This window comes from Capra hircus, chromosome 23, assembly GCF_001704415.2.
Source record: "Capra hircus breed San Clemente chromosome 23, ASM170441v1, whole genome shotgun sequence".
In the NCBI taxonomy this organism is placed as follows: Eukaryota; Metazoa; Chordata; class Mammalia; order Artiodactyla; family Bovidae; genus Capra; species Capra hircus.
Genome location: NC_030830.1, coordinates 37858200 through 37877180, shown reverse-complemented (window position 1 = coordinate 37877180; position 18981 = coordinate 37858200). Strand labels below are relative to the sequence as shown.

At 55.9% G+C, this 18981-nt stretch overlaps 1 protein-coding gene across 2 annotated transcripts; it reads right to left on the bottom strand.

Annotated features, from left to right (window-relative positions):
* On the bottom strand, window positions 1229-18252 carry MTCH1 (mitochondrial carrier 1). Of its 2 annotated transcripts, none has more exons than XM_018038970.1 (12): window positions 17769-18252; window positions 13843-13927; window positions 10770-10876; window positions 10292-10369; window positions 9964-10021; window positions 9590-9641; window positions 8105-8164; window positions 5574-5667; window positions 3568-3615; window positions 3316-3383; window positions 3015-3090; window positions 1229-2067 (listed from the first exon to the last, which is right to left on the bottom strand). In XM_018038970.1, the coding sequence occupies exons 1-12, from the start codon at window positions 18087-18089 to the stop codon at window positions 1996-1998; spliced, it is 1119 nt and encodes a 372-aa protein (XP_017894459.1). In that variant the 5' UTR covers window positions 18090-18252; the 3' UTR covers window positions 1229-1995. The 2 variants fall into 2 exon arrangements, with proteins under 2 accessions (XP_017894459.1, XP_017894458.1); XM_018038969.1 differs by having other exon boundaries at window positions 5523-5667; window positions 17769-18247.

The window sequence follows — 18981 nt, the reverse complement described above, 5'->3', positions numbered from 1 at the left end:
AGGACCTGACGGTAGAGCAACAGGAAGAACAGTTACCCCGGGGCAGTGGTCAGTGCCAGGAGAAGCCACGCTGGGCTAGAGAAAGGCCACGTGCCATGTGGCAGACCCGTCTCTGAAGGGTCTTCCTTCTCCACAGAATCCATGCCAGCGAGCCCTGGCCCGCTCGCCTTGCCATTTGCTTTCCCTCCCGGCCACTTCGGTTATCTGAGCTTGAGTGTGAGATCTCAGTGACCCCCCACCAATGTACATTTACAGGACACCTGCACAGGCACACTCCCATGTTCCTGGGAACAGGGATATGCGAGGTAAACTAGGGCAAAGGCATCCCAGGGCCATCCCTGGGCAGGACCCAGCCACACTGTGGGGAAATACGACCTAAGTCCCAAACCCCAACTCCCAAGGCCCGCTCCCCTGGAGCAAGGGCAGAGAACACCTGGGGAACCCAGCTGGTCCTCAACTGGTATTACCACCCCATCAGCTGGAAGCCCACAGTCTCCAGGGACCAGCACGTTCCATCTTAAGTTTTGCCCGTTTATAGGCCCTGGTATTCGGCAGGAGCAAATGGAGGGAGCTTTGCCTTTTCTAGAGAAGGCCAAGCTCAGTGCTGCAGCTGGGCCGCCTACCCCTTCTGCTGTACCCACGTGACTGCTACCCCAACCAACTTGGTAAAACCCGACAATATCATCTGCAAACAGTGCTGAGGACAGCTGGACTTTTGCATGGAACATTTTCTGAAGCTGGGAGGGCTTTTCAAGGGCCTGTCTCCCTGGGAAGAAGCCTATGCACTAGCTGCTGCTCTGTGAACTGGTATCCTGGCCTGTCTAATTCAGAAAACCGCCCAGCGACCGGAGCCTCCACCCTCCCCCTGCCCCCGCCCACCGATCTACGCCAAGCCCAGGCCCTTTGCATGCCCAGGCCGAGCTGCCCCCAGCCCTGTCACTTTACAGCCCCTTCTCATATCACCAGGCTTCCCTTGCGGCTCAGCTGGTAAAGAATATGCCTGCAGTGTGGGAGACCTGGGTTCAACCCCTGGGTTGGGAAGATCCCCTGGAGAAGGGAACAGCTACCCACACTAGTATTCTGGCCTGAAGAATTCCACAGACTGTATAGTCCATGGGGTTGCAAAGAGCTGGACACAACTTTCACTTCACTTCTCATACAACCACAAAGGATTGAGAAACACCCTGCAGACAGTTAAGCTCATGGAAATAAGAGACTTTCCACAAAGTTCCAAATCACCACCGATGCATTTATTTGCGGGAGAAAGGGTCAGATCTTATTAGGAACTTTAAACTGGATACGACTAGAGACGCTGATCTGCGTAACATCTGGGTGTTCACAATTGCACAGATAACCATTTCCTGCACGTGAGGCATCACCATTAAATCGACGAGCCTTTAACTTGACGGGGAGGGGACCACATCCTGAGCAGACACATGATTTCCCATTTAGAAGGTGCTGCCTTAATCAGACAAGTAGTGTTGAGAAAAACGAAGACAGCCTCCTAGCCAAGGCCGGGACATGATGGCAGCCTCCCGAAAGGGGATCACACCCTATTTACAAAGCAAGAGCGCGAAGCTCCCAGCTGAGCTGCGGGGATGAGAGCTGGGGCTGAATTGAGGGGTTGAGTGGGGCAGTGCCACCTGACCTCAGGAGCCTGTACCCATCCAGTGTGGGCCTCCACAAGCCCCCTGCATGAGGCCGACTCAGGAGGTCTGCAGAGTAAGTGGATTGGGGCCCCATTCCCCAGCCCCACCCCACCTCCCCCGGGTCCAACAATGCCCAGCCCACTGGACGCAGCCTCACCCCCACCCAGCCCCTGCTTCTGGACAGACACATGGGAAATATGGAAACTGGAGCCCAGCCAAGCTAGAGCACATCTAGGTGATGCTGGGGTGGTTGTCTGGCAGGTGCCCCGAGATGATCAGGCCTCACCCGCGGTGGCCAGGCTGAGACAGCACGGTTGGTTTAGCTGTTTGTTTTAGGTGATTCAGGTTACTCCAGGGCAAAGCACGATCCTGATGACACGCGGCGGAAAAGCAGGCTGGAGCCTCGGAAGAGCTGGCCCTGGATTGGAAAGAGCAGTCAGGTCAGTTGAGAGGGGAGGCCAGGCTCCTGAACCCACACCGAGCTGGGCCAGTATGTGACCAACAAAGGGCCAGGAGCTGTGAGCCCCCGGGGTTGGAGGCAGCCGGTCTGGGTTTGCACTCCTCGGGGGTAATGTCAGAATCTGCTCTGCGCTGAAGCACAGTGTGTCCAATGTTGACGGGGCTCCTGAGGAGGACACTCGCTGCTCTCTGGCATCAGAGCCAAGGGGCCTGGAGCTCCTCCCATACACAGGCTGCGATGCACGTGGAACCACCTGAGTCGCTGAAGGCCTGTGTCTGTCTCACGCCTCTCTGCTTTCTTTCCATCCATCATCCTTTTCTCAAGCCGGAGGCCAGTCAGTGTGGTTCCTCCTGCCCAGGCCCCTGCCTCATCCTACTGAGGCCAACCAGGGCCAGGGAAGCCAAAGACCTGCCCTGGGCCAGCCACCTGGACCTTTGACCCAGAGCTCCAGCCAGCAGGAGTGTGCCTGGGCAACACAAAAACTTCAAGACTGGCACTCTCACCAAGCTCACCATGTGGCCCAGCGCCAAGCTCAGGCTCTCTTGGGCACCCGGGCGTCCTGCGGGAAGGAGGGGCCGGCCTCCAACAGGCCAGGTGTCTTCAGCCCAGATTACTCAAGGTTATAAGGAGTTCTTGGGCTTTACCACCTACCCCGTGGGCTTGCCCATATTTGTTCTGAGTCTTTAAAAGGTGAAGAAAAGACCTAGTCTGATGTTTAATTCTTAAGGAAATTCAGATCTAAGCACCTCAAACCCCTTCTAAATAGAGTAAAATTTACTTTTAAAAGCCTTGGATTCCATGACAAGCCCCTAACTTTCCATGTAATGAAGAGTATACAAAACTCTTTTCTCTCTGATCAGTGTTGTAGAGAAATGAGGAGAAAACTCCCTGGAGTGCATGCTTACCTGCACACTCAGGTACTTCCAGCAGTGGATCCAGGATTTGAATACTGGGGAGTAAGGAGGGAGCCCAGCCTGCAGCCTGCCCGGGAAGAAGAGCGTGTCAGACCCAGAAAATGGCGGAAAGAGCTAGAGCTGCCACCATCCACATACTCCTCCCAAAGGGGTACAATGAATCCCAGAGGAAGGCGGCGTGCCAGGTGGGCCGAGGCCACAGTGGGCAGCCAGGGGTGGGGGGTGGGAGCGGGCTCAGCCAGGTACCCCCAGCAGCCCTGGCAGGGTGCCTGGGGGAGGGGCACACACCTACCCGCAGTTGTTCACAGCCATGAGATCACCGACCAGCAGGAAGGGGTAGGTCAGCATGCTCACTGCGATCTGCAGGAAGACCCGAGGGTCAGCGACCCCACCCACCGCCGCCCCAGCCCGAGTTCAGGGGGCAGGCACACCCCGTGCCAGCAGCCTTCACTGAGGCCTGCCTCCAGCCACCACTGGAGCTGGCCTCCTAGGCCCCACCCAGGCCCCCAGCACAGTGGAAAGAGCCATGCGGGGCCCAGCTTACCCCCATCACAAATTTGGTGTAACTCCGGATGGCCAGCGCCTGGCTGAACTGGAGAGACACAAAGGGAGACGGGTTTGGCTCGGGAAGCAGACTTCTGATGTGCAGGTCCCCTTCTCACTGCCTGCTCTGCCGCCCCCTTCACCTTGCCGTCCACGCTGGCCTTGCACCCTACTAGCACTCAGCTCCTCACAAGCCTGCCGTACACGCAGTGCCCACTTTCAGGGCCTGCCGGCAGCTCCTGCAATCTGTGAGTCAGCCTCGATCGTCTGGGGGGCAGAACTGGGATATCCTGACTGAAAGGGCTTCTGTGACCCCACCAGGGGTGGTGAGCGGTGAAGAACAAGAAAGTGGACTTCTGGGCTGCAGCCTCTGTAAGTCCTGAGGACTGGGCCTTTGTTTGATCAGTGCCCAGGGCTCAGCACACGTAAGTGCTTACTGAGTGGAAAACCAGGTGCCCATCTAAACCACTCAGACAGAATCCTGGGTCCCACAGTGAAAGGTGAGGAGCACCTCTGGGTTTTCTGCCCCCTGCCTCCCCAAACTCTCACTCCCTTCAGGCCCAACTCCTGAATTCAACTTTACCCACGAAACAGCCCCAAACCAGAAGGGTGACGACCTATCCCTTAGCCTCCTGTGGGGCTGCCCCACCAGATGGACACCCTGCAAACCTGGGCAGAGGTCTGCTGGGCCCTCTGCTTGAGTGGCAGCCTCAATTTAGCCTGAAGCACTCAAAAAATACTTTCAGTGAAGTGCTGACTGCTGCTGTCCGAGGTTAAGTGCAGCAGCCCCTGGTCAAACACCTGCCCACCTGGACTGGAGGAAGCCGTCAGCTGGGGGACAACCCCCACCAACCACCCAGCTGTCCCAGCTCACCCACTCCAATGCTCTGGAGCGAGGGCAGGGCCATGGGTGTGCTACTCTAATCACTGTGACTGGAATTTGCTTGCGTTAAAATGCCAGTAAGACTCCACTTACCCACTTCAAATGGCCCACTTCCCTCTGCCCCAGCTGCGAGCCCCGAGGCACTCCTCACCACGGACTCTTTCCCAGACCACCCTCACCTCGGAACTGCCGTTCTGGGGCCCAGACACAGACACAAGACGATGAGCCCCCAATCCCCAACAAAGCAATTCTGGCAGACAAGTCCCCAGGCCCTCGTCAACCCTCCAAGGGTAGGCGATCCTGGGATGTCTGGCTACCAGAAGCCCCAGCCCATCACGGCCCCCCAACTCGTATCTTGGTTCAGGCAGAACTAGTCAACCTATCAAGTCCCCAGCTTTCTTAACCAGTGTTTTTTAGAAGGATCAAGGCTTCCCCATGCCAAACTCAACCAGCTGAGAGGTCTGTGCACACCTAGCTATGGAGACTCCTGCTAACAAGAGCAGGGTATGCCTGCACGGCACGTGCCCTAGCTGACTGAAGCACCCTCAGCTGGGCCCAGGGAGGGTGACCTAGTCCCAGCACTGCCGACTCACAGCCAAGGGCCTCAGGACAGCCCTTCAATCTCTGGGGCTCATCTGTCTGTAAAACAGTGTCACCCTGACTCTGCTTCTTTCACAACTGGGGTGCTGTCAGGATCAAACGTCACTGTTCACAAAAGGGCCCGAACAAGCCTACAACACTAACTGAAAGCTATCTCCTGACTTACTAGGGACCCCCTAGTTGGGTCACTGTCTCAAACCAGCCTTGGATAAAGTCTGTATCCGTGTTACCGGTGAAGCTGCCCAGGGATGGGCATCCCATGAACCCCTGTAGGTCTCATTAGCGATCTCATCTCCTCGGAGACAAAGTTCACTCAGGGACCATCTGACGTCTTCTGCTCAGACCCCTCCCCGCTAGGGACCCTCTCCAGCCCCCAGGGCCCAGTGCTCAGAATCCCAGAGTCCTCAAGTCTGCCCCAGACCCTGGGCATCAGCAGTACATGGAAAGATGGACAAGTCCTTGTTCCAACCAACCTGGGAACCTGGATTCTGGTCGTTCCCCAGCCCCCCTGGGGTGTCACTCACGCTGTCATCCACCAGGTAGGCATTGATGAAATGGGCCAGCAGGTTACAGCCCCACAAGAAAACCACATCGCCCAGGAGGTGAGGGATTAAGCCGCTAAAAAAACAAGGTGAGCAGAGATGAGCAGGAGAGGGAAGGGAGCAATTACTGGGAGCTCCACACCCAGGAAGGAGGCAAGGATGTTCCAAGCTCTAAACATCAGCGTTATCTACCAGCACCGCCTCAGGAAGGAAGGCTGCAGGGGCCACGTGGGCCAGCGGCTGTCCGCACCAGGAAGGCAGTGTTCCTTTCTTCACAGGGTGTGGGGTGGCGGGGTGCGTGCTGTATGCCACATCTGAGAACACAAGTTAAGCCTATGATCTCAGAAGTGGTTTTCAAACTACGGAAGCTGGGCCTTAAGACATGAATGTTGCAAAATCTGGGATTTTCAAATGCAGATAAGGAGAGAGTACTTACACTTTGGCAATTTTCCTTTTGCCTATTTACCTAATCAACTCTCCTAAAACTTTGTTCAAAGAGTCTGTCTTCACCCCTGGAACATTCCACCAAAGACACTCCATACAAGCTTCTGTAAGGAGGGTTGCCTTTTAAAGTGATGGCCTTTAGAATAAGCATCTCTACACAGTAATATGAAGTTTTCCTAAGATACAGTGCTGAGGGCAAAAAGCCAGATTGGTATCAGTGGGTCCTGTGTGATCCTTATGGTCTTTTTCCTTTTTTAAAAAAATGCGTTGCTTGTTTAGATAAGAATTCATGCGGAAAGAGTTTCAGGAGAATGGCTGTATCTTCGGGAGAGGACGCAGAATTAGGATTTTTTATTTAAAAATATTTTAAAATATCTGAAAGGTTTTAAAAAATATATAACACACCTATTAATATGATATGAGGGATATTAATAAAATGAACCTTCATGAGTGCAATTTCCAATCCTGTTGGTTCCATCTGTGTTCAGACTGACTTTTCACATAAACACTCAGCGATTTCTGAGCACACAGATCATGTTCTACAAATATGCAAAAGAAAAAAAGAATCCAATGGGTAAGCAGCTGTTGTGTGGGAGTCCTATTCACACATCGGAATAGAATGTATATACAGTGAGAGTTAAAAATACCAGAGGCAATGATATGCAGTGTTTTAAGGTCTGAAGTACTAGTCACACAAGCAAATATTTATTCACATACACACACACACACACACACGTATAGATATACAGATATGAACGTATGTTTGAATAAGTATGTGTATATAAATCAAAGTTTGTCAGCCTTGGCACTGTCGACCTTTAGGGCTGAGTAAATTCTTTGTCGTGGGAACTGACCTCTGCATTTCGAGATGTTTAGCAACATCCCTAGTCTCTACCCACTAGATCCCAGTTGTGACAACCAAAAGATGTCTCCGGACATTACTTACATCCCCTGTGGCAAATTCACCTCCTACCGAGAACTACATACACACGCACACACGCCTATGTGCAGAACACCTGGCCGACATGACACCTCCACGTGAGTTAACACAGAGCCCCAGGTCTAGCACACTATGCTCGCGACAGCATGTATGTCAGTGTCTAGACCTAAAATAAGAAAAACAAAAGTATCTGTAAGGCCTGGCTTTTGGGTTCTGTTCATGGTTGACAGTCTTTTTATACAGTGTGAGTTTTCTTTAGAGGTGGAGCAAGGGGGGTGTAAGACACCAAGTAGGGTGGAGGGTCTGGGACCCTCAGGAGATGGTGTGCCCTGCCGACAGCTGCTCTGCAGAAACGCAGGCCTGGAACAGCCAGGTCTTAACTTTTGAAGAGAAGCCAGAAACAGGGACTATAATGCAAAGCATTCTGATTGTTGAATGTCAAGTCACTTCAGTTGTATCTGATTCTTTGCAACCCCATGGACTATATATAGCCCGCCAGGCTCCTCTGTCCATGGGATTTCCCAGGCAAAAATATTACAGTGGGTTGCCATTTCCTTCTCCAGGGGATCTTCCCAACCCAGGGATCGAACCTGTGTCTCTTACATCTCCTGCATGGGCAGACGGGTGACCAGTTCTTTACCACTAGCACCACCTGGGAAGCCCAAATGTTGAATATGAAGAACTACTTTGTCAAACAGCATTTATCAGCTGGAGTCAGCTTACGAGCTGCCCAGGGCTCGACCTTCAGCCCAAGTCACAGACTTCCAGCTGTTTTTCTGCAGTGAAATCAAAGACGATGGATGAGCTGAAGACCTCCTGAAGGCCAGCCTTGTGCCTGCCCCCCAGCCCTGGAGCGGATGGACGGAGGCAGTGGGGTTGGAGTGGGGGGATGGTCCCCGCACACCCGCTGTGCTGGACAGACAGTACTATTGCTGGGCGAGCCGTGGCGTGGAGGGGGCTGGGCAGCTCTGGTTCTGCCGGTCCACAGCGCACACGCTGTGGAGCTCTACGGGCCGAGCCGAGGCGTGGCGGTTAGTCTGAGGCTAGCAGCCGTGGCCTGAGGGTTGAGAACGCGCCTGTTAGTAGACCCTGCTCCATGACAGTTACAGGGAGTATAAAACTCACGTACACGAAGAATCCCAGCAGGCCCTCCTCTTTGAAAATCTTCCCAATGGAGCTCAACACGCCACTGTGGAGAACACGGGGAACACAAGGTCACCAGGTGCCTGCGAGAAGCCCGCACCCGGGTCGGGTGGGGAGCCCCCCACCCCTGCTCAGAGCCATCCGGCCCTGGCTGGGATGGGGAGGGGACATCCTCTGTCACCGGGCAGAAGCCAAGTGGAGATGGTCACAGCCCTTGTTTGGGGGTGAGGGGGGCATCGACACAGTTCACTGAGACTCAGGAAACCCACCCCACCAGGGGCAGAACCCCAGTTCCCTATGGCTATCTTGAGTGGATCTGGAATGTAGGAATGAACCTTCCAGCCTGGGCTGCTACAAGGTGACGGGCCCTTCTCCTGGCAGGCTTTTGTGCTCAGCTCTGGCTGAACAACCTTCTGGAACCTGCGTGCCTGACAGAGAGACAGAGGAGGCGAGTGGAGAGAGGCTCCTTCCCAGAGAGCAGGGAAAGAATAGAGGGCCATGCAGCAGACGGCCCAGATCGCCCAGTCTGGGAAAAGACAGACACCTGGCCTATCCCAGCAGGGAGCTGGGGACGTGTGCCCCGCCCGCTGCAGCCTCTTAGCCACCAGAGGGCAGGCTGGGACGTCTTAGGTGTGAAACGCAAAGGGGGCTCACCTGCAACCTCCGGGGCCCAGACAATGCAGGGAGGTTCTGCAAAGCTGAGGGGCCTGGGGCAGCCCAGGTGAAAGGCGGGGGGAGCCAGAGCCCTGCCAGGCCCCACTTGTGCTCGGCCCACTGGGTTCTGAGCCCACTGGGTTCTGAGCCCACTGGGGGAAATGGGCCAATTTCCCACCAGTGAACTCAAAAGGAGGCACCATGGCAGCCAAGCTTCCTGGGGCAGTGGCCCCAAGGACAGCTGCAGGCAACCACCGAACCCAGGAAATGAGAAGCTGGGAGGAAGGGTGACAAGCGCCTGACTCCTGCCCTATGTCTCCAGGACCCCCTTCTGTCCTGCACCCAGAGGGAAGGGAAGGCACAAGTGCCCCAGGGAAGGGCGGGATCAACACACAGATGACCCCAGAGCACCCAGTGCCAGGCATGGCAGGTAAACAATGGGAGGGACAAGCCCTGAGCCCACGGGCTGGATGGCGGCTTAGCAGAGCAGGGAACCAACTATAAGCCCGCTCCTGCAACAGCTGGAGGCAGGGTCAGGACATGACCCAGGGGTCAGGAGGGAACCCTGGTGGGACCCCTAATCAAGTGGACTCCAATCCACCCCCGCCTCTGCAGGGCATCCAAGCTCATCCAGGGACGCCCTAGATGAGTGAGGGAGAAGACGCCCTGGACTCAGACAACGGAAGTCACTAGCCCACTCCTCTGAAGCTGTTAGAAATGGCAGAAACGGGGCGGGAGCTGATCCCAGTCTGGCCTGTCCTGGCAGACTCTCAGTAGTGACAGGGCCCTCCTGCTCATCCTGAGTAGCATTACCCACCTGTACTTGGCCTCCCGTCCCACAAACTGGACCATGCAGCGCATTGAGATGACTGAGGAGAAAGGAAACACAGACAGGTGACACGACGGCCAAAGGCCACAACTCCCTGGCCGCGGTGCCCGGCATGGCGGCCACCACGCCGCGGGGCCTGTGTCCAAGCCCAGGAGGGGAGGCGGCCTCTGGGATTCCTGCGATCACGAGACACCCTGTGAGCACGTCCCATTTCTGCTGCCTGGGAAGAGCCCCGACTCCGCTGGACTGGACGTCCGGCCGATCCCAGTAACGCTACTTCCCAGTCACGCCACTGCTCCCCGTCTACCATCCGCGAGGGCTCGTCCCACGGCTGGGATGCAGTCTCCAGCGGGGCGGCTCACCGTGCAGGGGGTGGGCCAGCATGCGCGACACACACTGCATCATCATCTCGTAGGAGGTCTGCAAGAGAGCAGAGGCGGGGGCTCAGCCTGGCCCGTCTCCGGAACTGACGCTCACGGGAGCTACGAGTACTCAACAGGGAGAAACCAGGATCCCGAGGCTCCCACGTGGGTCAGTCTACCTCAGACGGGCCCCAGTTCACCCGCGCACAATCCTGCCCTCCGCCCCCCACTGAGCACGCAGGAGGCCCCAACTGTGACTCTTCACCGACTGGCCTGACTTGGCAGTGAGAAATGATGATCAGGCTCTTCTCCGGAGCTGGGTACCCACCTCCTTCACCACCTTCCTCAGAGAAGTCTTCATGTCATCCTTGTTGGAAACCTGCTCGATCTCGTCTGGAGGGAAAACCTGAGATGCAAAGAGCAGAGGCGGCTCAGAAGCAGAGTGCAAGCGTGCCTCTGAGATGGAACTGGGAGGGGACGCAGAGGGCAGGACGCGGCTCCGGCTGCTTTTCCTGGCCATGTCTGTTATCGGGGCCCAGTGTGGGAAACCCCCCCAGGGCTGGAGCTGGCGGGGAAAGCTCCCGTCGAGTGTCACAGGGTGCATCGTGGAGCAGGAGTGTTTCCAAATGAGGGGACTCAGCACCGGACCACCTGGCCTTGGAGTCTGGCTATGGTGCTGTTGGGGGGCAGGGTGCCCCGACCAACCCAGGCACTGAGAAGCAGGACGGGTGCCCACAGTGGCCTGCAGGGGGGTCGGGAGCTCGGGAGGCACCGGGCAGCCGGTCCTGGCTTCACCCCGGGCTCACCTTCTTCATGCTGCCCCGGGTCACAGTGGAGAGGGCGTTGGACATCAGCCGGGGGCTCAGGCCTCGGAACAGCCCTATCTTCCCGTCTACCTGCACGATGTACTTGGCTGCAGGAGAGCAAATGGGGCAGCGTCACGCCCGGCCCCGGCACACCCACTCCTGGGTCACACTTCACTCCCAGAACAGGCGTGGCCTTGTCCCTCGGTGCCTGCCGGATTCCGTCATGGGAGGGAGCATCGGCCACGCCCCTGGGAACACTTGGGCCCCACTCCCAATCATCTTCTCTAGCCCATTTCCTTTTGCAAAACCTTCAAAACATATATATATATTTTTTGGACAAACAGGTTCATGGGTTTTTTTTTTAGCTTTGAAAAATCTTGGCAAATTGAGCAACAGGTTTTCAACTCGGCAGTTTCAGTGCTACAACCTAGGAACCAACTCTGTTGCTGATGAAAAATGTTTTCCTCTGGAAAAAAGAAAAAAAAAAGGAAAAAGACTGCCCCCAGGGAACAATGAAGTTTGCAAACTAAGGGAGGGAAAAGGAAAAGGAAGGGGTCCCGGGAGAAAGGCTCGAGAGGGAGAGGGACATGCCCACTTTGTCACGGGCTGCACCCAGGACCCCACCAGGCACCTCCTGGCATTTATTAACCATGGGGGATGGCGGGGCAGGGGAGTAAAACCAGTGGAGAAGAAACTAAAATAGAGGCACTAATGAACTACTCTACAGAAAAAACAAGTGGTCAGGGAAGCTGGACCTGGGATCTAAGTCATTGCTTTTCGTAAGGGTCTCTAAATGGATACTTTCTTAACCTTTTGTTGCTTTATTTCGTTAAATATCAACTTTTAGACAATGCTCAAAAAGGAGACAAGACAAATTTTTATAAACCTGAGTGCCTGGAAGCTAGCAGAACGGTCCCTCACACAGAGCCCCTCAAAGCCCTGACCTCGGCTCTCCAGCTCCGCACAGTGGCGGGAACCCAAAAGGTGCCTGTCCTCCCCTCCCCGCGTCTGCCAGCAGCCATTCCGCGTGGCAGCTCCACCGGCTTTCCCGGCCCCAGGGCACCTGGTACCGGCTGGTTTGGCTTCCAGAGCCAGGGGTGGAGCTGGAAAGAGAGGAAGAGGAGAGAGGAGGCTGGGCCACTGGGAGGACGCTCTGGCGGAGGGAGCAGGCAGAAGGAAGGTTTGTTTTGGGGGAAGGGAGCTCCAAGCAGCCAGAAGGAGAGCTGGTGGGATAAAGCCTGAGCGTGAGTTCCAGAAAGAGAGGACACTTAGCCTCTTTCTATTTCCACCCAGTTTCCGAGCCAGAAGAAGAGGAGGGAGCATGCCTACCTCCCCCCATCTCAGAGCAGAATTATGAACCAGGGCAGAGAAGCGCAGCCAGAAGTGCCTGGAGAGGCCTCTGTGCCACCAATGGGCCCCCTGGCTGGCTGGGGGCTCCATCATTCCATGGTTTCCCTGTAGTCCCCAAAAAAACTCGCCAAGAGGTCCTTCCCGGGAGAAGACTGAAGAATGCCACATTTTTCACCTTGATGGGGAGGAAGAGATCCTGTCCACACAGTGTCTAGACAGCCAGACAGCTGGGCCCCCTCCCCAACTCGAGAGCAGGTATGGTGTCCAGAAATGCCCATCGGGCGCCTGCTTCCACCATCTGCACTGAGACCACATTTATATAAACAGGGCAGGAGGCACCTCAGGACTTGGCTCATCTTCACAAGAGGCTATAAGATAACTGTCAAGACCCTCCACCCTGTGTGCTTTCGAGAATGACTGTGGGACATCAACAGAGACGGTCTGGGTCCCCGTCTCTCCAGGCCTAGAGCCCGGCACGGCCATGTACAGAGACGGCGGCGCGGGGCTGGCAGCCTGCCACCCGGCCTCCCACAGGGCAAGTGTCCACTGTGTACGCTGGCTTCATTGTGCGACAGCTGGGGGGGCGGTGGGGAGCTCCCTAAACCTGTGACAGCTTCCTCCCGAACACTGACAATTTTTAAATGAGACAAATATGAACAGACTTCTCCCCCCAAAACGACATCTTCCACCTGGCCCACGCTGTACTCAACAATAAGGTGGCCAAACTGGAAGAGAAACGGGACGTGAGATTCTGCCAAGAGTGTGTGACGTGGAAAAAAGGTGGGGGGGGGTCAGCAGCGAGGGCCTAAGTTATTTAGCAGGAGGAAAGCTTTTCAGAGGACTGTTCTGGACTGACTACACAGATAAGATGAGCAGGGATGGATGGAGCAGGTGGGGATCAGCCCGGCTGTGAGAGCAAAGGCACGTTTAAAAAGTTCGGGAGGCGGGCAGGGATGGCAGATGTGAAATGGTCCTGGCCGGCTGTGGGCCTGGGGACGAACAGTGTGGGCAGCTGGTGAGCTTTGCTGGCATCGGGCAAGCCCCACCCACCGTGGTGGGCTTCTCGATGGAGAGACCCTCAGGCAGGCAGAGCTGCTGTGCTTGTATGAAGGGCCTGGGTGGGCAGCAGCTGACGAGGAGGGCAGGGCCAGAGCTCGAGCAGGTCATCAGGGCCAGAGGTGAAGCTGAGACCCACCTGAGTGTTCCACCCCAGGGGATGGGGGTGCTTGAGTGAGAGGGCACTCCTGCCTGGGGAACAGGGCGGGAAAGGAACCCAGGAGGTGCCAACAGGCCTCCTGCTGGAGGAGCAGGAAGGCCAAAGAACTGGTAACAGGACAGCCAGACTGCTCAGGAGGGAAATAAAGGAAAACCACTGCCGCCCTCGCTCCCAGGCACTGCCTGGGGTGGCAGAGATGACAGGAACCACCGTCCCGGACAGCCCTCTCGGGCACCTGTCTGCTCTCCCACTGACCGCGGGCAGCCCAGGCAGGGGAACTGTCCTACAGCCGTGCTGATCACCGGCTCCCACCCCGACACCCCGCTGTCCCTGACCCGACTCCCACACCAGTTCTGACGCTGGGTACCCCACGCGGCCCCATGTTCCCCACTGGCTACCCCATGCGGCCCCCCCATGTTCCCCAGGCCCAACTGGGCCTGCTCCCTGCTTGACACTTCTTTCACATCTCTCTGGGCGCAGTCTTTCCTGCCTGGGGAGCACACTCACCATAGGTGAAGAAGCTCGGCAGGTAGAGGACCTTCCTCCCCAGCACGTTGGTCCCAATGGTGGGGGGCATCGGCTCATGGCCCACCTTCAGAATTGACAAACACAGAGGCAGAGTCAGATTGTCCTGCTGATTCGGTCTCCCTTCTCCTCTTTCCCAGACCTCGAACTCTCCTCCCAGAGTCCACTGCTGTTCCTGATGACGCTTTCCCCGTCAAAACATACCCGGAATTTCATTGCTGTCTGTTAACTATCAGCATCATGAAATCGCTTGAGGCACAGAAGCGTCCAGTTCCAGATACCACACTCACCACAATCCAAGCCGCCCATCCCCCAACGTTATGACCTCCCAATTCCAGGTATTTCCAGTGCAGGGACTCTCCCCTCACCCCACGTTCAGGTACTTCAAACCCCATGCTTATCTCAGGAAAAAAATCTCAGTTAATTCTCATCTCTAGGGTTAAAAACGTCACTCCAGTCTCAGTCCCAAGGTGGCAACACCAAAACCCATCACACCCAGATCTCAGCCCCAAACTTCAGATGGCCCCTGCACCCCCTGCAGACGTCACAGATACGTCCCCTCGCACTCCCCAGCAGAGCACACTGTCACCTCAAACAATTTCTCACCGGTGATCTAACCTTGATCACCCCACATCCCTGGGACAGAATGACCCCCTCATTTCTGTAGTTATAATCCTTGCTGTACAGATGATTATAATTAAGGTGTCTGCTAAAGTCATGGGTGAGTGAAGGACCAAGCCACCCTAACCTCTGTGAGGAGGAGAGGGGTTCTCCTGAGGGGTGAGGCCATTTGTTATACTGCTGATTAATGGGAGGATTCTCTGCTGCCCGGCTAGAGGCAAGGTGCCCAGGAGACCAGCATCTCAGTGGGCTGTGAGAGTGCCCCTCCCTGGCAGGGGACTTCAGAGCTGCCCAGATGAATCAGAGGAGCTCCGTTAGGATGTGAAAGAGAGCAAAAACAGCTGTATCAGTGGAACTATGCATGCTTCCAGCTTCTGGGCTTAATGTTTTTGCTTCTTCACCTCAGTCAAGTGTTTCTGGAAGTGTTTGAGGTTGTCCCCTGCAGATGGGATTCTGAGCCACATGACAGATTACTGATTATGACTTAAGAAACTCCCTCCAAAAAAAAAAAAAAAAAGAAACTCCCTCCAGGATGGAGAACTTCTTACAAGAAAAAAATCAAGCCCAGGGGAGCTGAAGGGAAGGGCTGGGCCAGGTGACCTAAGCAGTGAACCCTCCCCCTTCCAGACCTTTCCCCTTCGGGGGTAAAAGCTTGAAGGTTCTGAGGTTAGGTTTTGTTTTCTTATATAGGCTGTTTCTTTATACCCTCAACTCCAAGTCTGAGCCACTGTCCTTTTGCTGCCTCATCCACTCCAGTCACCACAACTGGGGAACCCCACTGATTTGATTTCACCCTTAAACCTGCTCAGTCCCTTCATCCACATTCCCATAGCTCCCAAATCTGTGGAGTCTATTTTCTTAACTTCTACCTGTGTTATCGAAGGCCTGCTCATCCTATCTCACCCCTATTCCCTTCCCTCTCAAAGATTTTGGGTTTTCGCTGCGGCCAGCGGGGCTCCTCCAGTTGCAGGGAGAGGGGGTTAGTAGCAGCGCCCAGGCTTCTCACTGCAGTGGGGTCTCCTGCTTCATGGGCTCCAGGGTGCTCGGGCTTTGGTGCCTGAGGCGCACAGGGTTAGCTGCCCCAAGGTGTGTGGGACCTTCCCGACCCGGGATTGAACCAAGATCTCCCACACTGCAGGCAGATTCTCTACCGTTACTCATTTTTCTGGGACAACCCCCAAATCTACCACTCCAATCCTGCCACCCAACCCCAAACTAGAATCTACCTTTTTGCAAAATGTTATCTCTAATTCCCAAACTATATCCATTTAAGATTTCACCCTCAAATATGTTACACTCAGCACCAGCTGCGTTCAAACAGGACAGACCACCTCAGTCACCCCAGCTGGGCTCACTCACCCTTACCACCCACTGTCCAGACTGTCTCACCCTCTCGACTCCCTCATTCCCCAATTCCCTGTTCTCCCTCATTCCCCATTCGCTCTCATTCCTCAACTGCTTTTCCTAGTGACCCTTATTTCAATTTTCTTCTCCTGCAAGAGAGAAGGGAGAACCTTCTCCTACCAAGGTCCCAATGATGAAGCCACTTCCAGTTTCCTTCTCGTGGAGACCTCTGCCCAATTCCTCGTACTCCAGCAGCCTCCACTCCACAGACACTCCTATTGGCCACCCTGAAGTTGCAGTTCTTGCCCAATCTCATTCCATCATCCTTGCTTCTCATCTCAGGTACCACCGGTTCCAAAGCCTCAGTTTCCCTGTGAAACCTGTGATCTCTATTGGTGAAAATACAACCTGAATTTTTAAAAGAAAAGCAGCCCTTACTCCCAAATCACAACCAGACACCAGTCTCAACCTTTACCCTGTCAGTTACTTCCAAGACTGAAATGTTCTCATTCTTTGTCATATTCCTTGTCGCACTCCAAAATCCACTGGCCCGGGTTCCTCAGACCCCAGATTTCAATCACTCCTGTTCTCAAGTCCCTCTCTTTCCAACTGTATCTCCCACTCTCAGTCCGTTATCAGGACAGTAAATCTGATACCCATTTGCCTCAACTCAACTCAAACCTCAAGATTTGGTTAGGTTTCCATCTCAATTTTTAACCCCTCCTGCTTCTTAGCTAAAAATTCTAGGCTGAATCTTCAGATAACCGTCCAGGCCTGAACCACCCCATCTAGGCTGCGCTCCTTTCGGTCACGCCCACCTAATTTTGCCAAAGGCACTCCCTCGCCCCCCTGCACCCCGCCCCCTTCCAGCTCCATCTCTCCCTTTCTCAAGCAGCCCAGTTCATCTGTAAAGGCACTGTCGGTCCGATCAAAAGCGCCCAGTGCCCCTGCATGCCTCGACTGCAGAGACAGACTACCTTGGCCTCAGTCTAAGCCAGTCCCTACATACCCTCCCACCTTGTGTTCCCAACTGGCCCCGCTGGCCAATTCCAATACGCCCAGACCACTCCAGCCCCCAACCGTGACTTCAATGTTCTGCAAATGCGTCATCCCTCCCCCCACCAAAAGCCTCCGCCTCGCTCCCCTTTCCAGACGGATCGCCACTACTCCTCCCCCCACCGCGTCTCCCTATCTGCTCCCCTCCTCCAAAGCACGTCATCCTGTCCCCTCCTCCCATCAAATCTGTCGTCGCCATCAAATCCAGAGCCCCCATCTCCTGTAAACCGATAGCTTTCCTGTGCTAACTCCTTCGCCTTCGCCAAATTCCATCAACACTGAATCTGTGCCTCTGTCCCCTTCTCTCCAGAAGCTGATGCCCCCTTTTCTTCCATGACCCCAGCCCTTTGTTCCGCGCCCCCCTCATCCCCCTAAATCGCTTTAAATCCCTCTCTATCAAATCCAGAGCTTTGGGTCTCCTTCACCCTAAACAAGTGTTCATCTTCTGAATACTGTGCCTTGGCCCCCAATCCTCCTCTCCACCCTATCGCCAAAAACTTCCCACCCCTCCCCCAATTCTGTTGCTTCTTTCACCCCAAAATGCCGCCCCTCCCCTCCAAGTCCATTGCCTCCGTTCTTTCATTTCCTAAACTTATCTCTTCGTTCCAATACTCCCTCCCCTGTACCCCGAAATTCCTCATTCCTTCCATCTTCTCCCAAATTTGTCGCTGACCCTTTTGCACTCGTCTCCTGCATCCCCAAACTATGCCCGCTGCATCCCTAAAACCCTAACCGCTTTAGTCTTCTCCCGCTTCTGCGCACCACCCCGCCCCGCTCCTCAAATCCTTAGCCTTCGACAGCCCCCCCGCCCCCATCCCCCTCCAGACCCTGGCCGGTCACCTTCATATCAGCCCCCTATCTCCCCGTGGCACCCCTGGCCCCCACACCTGGATGAGCAGCTTCACGTAGAGCAGCGGGTGGCTGAGCGCCGTCACTCCTGCACCAAGCGCCACGAAAAGGGCCTCGGTGGTCGGGGCGTTGTCCCCGGAGCCCAAGCCCCCAGACGCACCGTCCATCCTGCGGGCCGAGGGCTGCGCCGCCGGCCGAGGGTGGCGCGGATGCGCGCGGTGTGCGGGCGGCGGGTCGCGAGCCCGGGCCTCGACCCCCGCCGCCGCCCCGCCGCGAGCTCCGGCTCCAGCTCCGGCTCCCGCCATCCCCGCGGCACCGCCGGGAGCCCAGGACGCCACTTCCGGGTCCGAAGCCCCCATTGCGCGGGGCGGCGAGGTCACTCCCCCGTCACGTGACGAGGTGGGTGCCACGCCCCCTCTGCGTCATGCGTCAGGGGGCGGGCCCAGGCCGCACCACTCATGGTGGCGGGGCATGCGGGAGTCTGGCGCGGGGGCTCTTGGCGCTGGATGTGGGACCCCACCCCCACCCCAAGAACACACACACACACCCGGTGGGGTTGAGCCCTAGCTCAGTGCCGAGCCGTGGGCTGGGGGTCAGTGGTCGCGGACGGCCGGGGCCGTGGCCTCGGAGACTGTGAAGGCCGCCGCAGGCCTGGGCACGCCCCCAGAGCGGCGGGGGCGGGGCTTGGCGGTTCTGGAAGCCAGGCTCCCCCAATATGGTCTGAGGCGCTTCCAAGCTCCCCCCATCCCTGGCTTCAGGAGTCTTCTCCGCGGTTCTGGGCCCGCCCCTTTGCGGCCCGCATCCCGGGCCCCGCGGCCTTCGAGGACTTCTGTGGCAGGCCGAGTCCCTTCGCTCTCCCCAGACTTGTCACACACCCCGCTGCCCTCCTCACTCGTCCAGACCCAGTTGCCCCCTCTGCGGTTGTGATCTTTCTCCTTGGCAGCTGAGCCTTTGTCAACCTGCCTTCGAGTTCGCGGTCATACTGTGTATTCTGCGCTAGAGTACGTGGAATTTCCTTTGTTGGGTCGGAAGGTTTTAATTAGTCCTTCAGTGTGAGCACCTGCAAGCATTCTCCTAGGAGCCGATAGTCTCACCTTTAGTTGATAAAAACAAGTAATAGGTGACTCTTAAATCGTACTTATTTGTGCCACTTTTTAAAGTGCTTTGAACAAGTTGACTCCAGTGTGAGCCTCTTGACAGTCCTGTGAGGAAGGTATTTATTCCAAGTGCCCTGTTCATGTTTGTAAGTGC